At 39.0% G+C, this 4,168-nt stretch overlaps 2 protein-coding genes across 2 annotated transcripts; both read right to left on the bottom strand.

The window, feature by feature from the left end:
* Positions 1-220: 220 nt before the first annotated feature.
* On the bottom strand, positions 221-1,968 carry LOC138887641 (secreted RxLR effector protein 161-like). Its single transcript, XM_070169408.1, has 2 exons — positions 1,867-1,968; positions 221-586 (listed from the first exon to the last, which is right to left on the bottom strand). The coding sequence occupies exons 1-2, from the start codon at positions 1,966-1,968 to the stop codon at positions 221-223; spliced, it is 468 nt and encodes a 155-aa protein (XP_070025509.1).
* A 16-nt stretch (positions 1,969-1,984) lies between these two features.
* Positions 1,985-3,381, bottom strand: LOC138887640 (uncharacterized). The gene is made up of 3 exons (XM_070169407.1): positions 2,787-3,381; positions 2,189-2,740; positions 1,985-2,025 (listed from the first exon to the last, which is right to left on the bottom strand). Exons 1-3 carry the CDS (start codon positions 3,379-3,381, stop codon positions 1,985-1,987), a joined length of 1,188 nt encoding a protein of 395 aa, XP_070025508.1.
* Positions 3,382-4,168: the final 787 nt, after the last annotated feature.

Here is a 4,168-nt window from a genome sequence, read left to right as displayed (position 1 = left end):
GCAATTTGCTTGTCAGTAACACAAAACTCCATAGCGATCAAGCCTTTCTCATAGTTGTCCCAAAAAAAGGTGCCTAACATCTATGTGCTTAGTTCTCTTATGATGAACCAGATTCTTAGTCATACTAATAGCACTAGTGTTATCACAGAATATTAGGATGCAACCAACTTCAATACCAAAATCCATCAACTGCTGCTTGATCCACAACAATTGAGCACAATCATGAAGCAATATCAACATACTCAACTTTAGCAGTAGATAAGGCCACTAAATTTTGCTTTTTAGTAGCCCATGACATAAGACATGAACCAAGGAAGTGTGCCATAAATGAGGTGTTCTTCCTATCCACTAGGAAAACTGCATAATCAGCATCAACATATCCCACTAGGTTAAAATTACTACCTTTTGGATACCAAAGGCAAAGGTCAGTGGTGCCTTTCAAGTATCTCAATATACTCTTTACATTAGTCAAGTGGGACTCCTTTGGATTTGCCTGAAATCGAGCACAAAGACCTACACTGCACACAATGTCAGGTCTGCTAGTAGTGAGATATAAAAGATAACCAATCATTCCCCTATACAACTTCTAATCAACAGATGAACCAGGTTCATCTATATCCAATTTCGTGGTTGTTGCAATGGGAGTGTCAATTTCTTTGGATGTTCCTTCCTAGTTTTGTTACTGAGGAATAGGTTCATGTACAGGTTCCCTCGAGGTTTGATGATCAGTTCCTCTCTAGTCAGTTCCCCCTGTCATGTTGCCTTGGGTGGACGGACATGTTCCATCACTTGTTCCTTCCTGCGATGCATCGTCAGGCTGGACTGTGGTTTCACCATTTGAATTTATTATCAGCCCAATCTATTCATTATCTTGTTCCTGCCTCCCAGAAAGAATGTTCGTTTTTTGAAAAATAACATATACATTTTTCTACACATATAGTTTTTTTTACTGTATATCTTATAAGCTTTACTATGTGAAGAATATCCCGAGAATACTCCCTCGTCACTTCTGGGATCACACTTACCTAGGGAGTCTTTGCCATTGTTGTGCACAAAGCACTTGCATCTAAATGTCCTAAGATGGGATATATTTAGCTTTCTCCCTTTAAGTGACTCATAGGGAATCTTCTTAGCAAGAGGTCTAGTCATGCAACTATTTATGATGTAGCATGAAAAAATTCAGCAAACTTAGCATTTTCAAATTCAGTTCCATGATCAGACCTAATTGATGCAAGTTGATTACCTAGTTGTTTCTGAGTTTTTCTAACAAAAGAAGTAAACATGTCAAATGCTTCATCTTTAAATGTTAAAAACAATGTCCAAGAAAACCTAGAGTAATCATCAACAAGCACCATCACATATCTTTTACCACCTCTGCTTAGTGTTCTCATTGGACTATAGAGATCCATATGGACCAGTTCCATCGTTCTGGTGGTGCTTACCACTTTCTTGCATTTAAAAGAGCATCTTACGTACTTTCTCCTTGCACAAGCCTCACAAACTTTGTCTTCCTTGAAATTGATGTTAGGCAGCCCTATCACCAGGTCCTTAGAGACTAATTTGTTGAGTTGACTCAGACTTTCATGTCCAAGTCTCTTGTGCCAAAGGAGGGGATCATTGTCCAACATATGTAAGCAAGTGAGTTCATTTTCTGAAAGTGTGGAAAAATCTACAATGTATATATTGTTTACTCTTTTTTCCCTGTAAAACAATCTTGTCAGTGGTAAGATCAATAGCAAAACATTTGGTAGAGGTGAATGCTACCAAGTTAGCTTTATTACATAATTGTGATACACTGATTAGACTGTATTTTAGGCAATCAATATTGTAGACTTTCTCAATAGAGTGAGAATCAGTCTTACCTACCTTTCCAACCCCAATGATCTCACTTTTCTTCCCATTTCCAAAGGAGACATTACCGCCTTTGAGGTTCTCTAGTGAAAGAAAATGGTTCTTGCTTCTTGTCATATGCTTTGATCAGCCACTATCCATGCACCATATTTGGATGCTTCCCTTCACTTGGACCTGCAAAAAGAAATCAGGGGTTAGTCTTAGGAACCCAAACTAGTTTGGGTCCCTTTCTATGGGCAAATGGATAAATCAGATTCCTTCTAGCCCACCCAGGCAACCTAATTTTTTTCTTGAACAAAGGTTTTGTTCTTTTGACTGGCCTTTTCTTTTGCATTACATTTATTTTTGTAATGGTCAGTCTTTCCACAATGTGTGCAAATTTTGTTTTCAGAAAGAGTGAGGTACTTGCATTTAGGATCCCAGTTAGGTGCTTGAGTTCCATAACCAAGTCCTTTTTTGTTGCAACTGTGATGTTCGTGTAGCCAGGAGAGTGCATCAGAAGCCTTGTTCCATTTGCAAGTTCCGTCTAGTTCGTGCTTAACCTTGTTTAGGTCCTCCTTAAGGACTCTTATCTGCTCATCTCTTTTGTCCAACTCATCTTTCATTTTTCCTACATTTTCTTCTAAAGTGAGTTGTGTGTGATCAATTTTCTTTTTACTAGTTCCTAATTTCAATTTTAGATTTTCAAATCTAAGCTCTAGGATAGTGGTGTCAAGTTCATGAACCTGGTTCTTTAGCTCAACATTTTTACTTTCACTTTCACTAGCCCTAAGTTCCAAATTTTTGCACTTAGCTTTCAAAATCACACACTCCTTAGACACCTGTTCCTTTTTATTATTTAGATCCTCAGATTCATCAATGAAATCCAGGAGTAACTCAGATAGCCTTTCTTTAGACAAAAACTTAGTCTTGTCTTTGAGATAAATTATACTTACCTAAGATTCCTATCGGATTCTCCAATTGCCATAAGTGCTTGTTCATCTCCATCTTCACCCTCGGAGTCCTCATCTGAGCTTTTTCCCTAGGCAGCAACCATAGCCTTTGTTGATCCTTTGTTCTTCTTGGGTTGAACCTGTTCCTTCTTCTTGATCCTTTGATGTGGTGATCAGTCTTCCCACACTTGTAACACCTCTCATTGGTTTGTTTTTCAGGAACCCTTGGTTTGTTGTAGCTTCTACTTCTTGAAGGCCCCATTCCTTTCATTAGGTACTTCTTGAAGTCTTTTGTGATCATGGTCATTTCATCCTCCTCTAGATCAGCACCTTTCGTGATTCTGAATGTCAGGCTCCTTTCCTTCTTGGGTGCATCCATCTTTATGGTTTGCCTTCTAAGTTCATAGGCAGTGAGATTTCTAATTAGCTCATACAACTTAAGAGTGGTAATGTTCTTTGATTCCTGAATGGCAATGATTTTGCTTTCCCAAGTGACTGGCAGAACCCTTGTCAAAATTTTCTCAACTTTGTCCTCTTCAAGAATATCCCTTCCAAGAGACTTAAGTTCATTTTTCAGTGTGGTGAACCTTGTATACATCTCCCGGATGGTTTCCCCTTCCTCCATGGTGAAATTCTCATATTGAGAATACAGTAGTGTTCCTCTAGACCTCTTCCCTTGAGGTGTTCCTTCATGAGCCACTTGCAAAGTATTCCAGATTTCCTTAGGAGTGGTACAACTTTGAATTCTATTGTACTCGTCTGGACCAGGTCCACACACAAGCCATTTCTTGGCCTTGGCATTCTTCTCCCACTTCTTCAGGTCTTCAGTAGTGCAGTCAGCTCTTGTCTTTGGCACATCCACTCCTTCAGCATTCTTCTTAGTAGTTGCTAGAGGACCATCAGTGACTATGTCCCAGAGTTCATAGTCTTCTCCTATGATGTGATCCATCATCCTGTTCTTCTACCAAGAATAGTACTGACCATTGAAAAGTGGAGGCCTAGCAGTGGATTGACCTTCCTAGTTCCCAGGTGATGCACTCATATTGGTCTTTTCCTAAGGTGATAGCCACTTCAAGGATAACCTTCTCTGATACCAATTGATGTTTTATACGTCAATACCACACAAGAGAGGGTGAGTGATTTGTGTGGTGACCAATTTTTCGCTTAAACTGTTTATGGAAGGACCTGGTTCTTCTATGTGTTCCAACTACTACTGTTGCAGAATAATAAATATAGAAAGTAAAGAACACAAATATATTTACGTGGAAAACACCCAGCTCAAAAGGTGAAAAAACCACGACCTACTACTCAGTAGGATTTTCCCCAACACTTCACTAAATCACTGAGCCAAAACAATATTTACAAAAACTCTTTGTAAACCTAAG

Source organism: Nicotiana sylvestris, chromosome 3 (assembly GCF_000393655.2).
Source record: "Nicotiana sylvestris chromosome 3, ASM39365v2, whole genome shotgun sequence".
NCBI classification, from domain to species: Eukaryota; Viridiplantae; Streptophyta; class Magnoliopsida; order Solanales; family Solanaceae; genus Nicotiana; species Nicotiana sylvestris.
The sequence above is the reverse complement of the archived record's forward strand: the minus strand, read 5'-3'. Positions and strand labels throughout refer to the sequence as shown.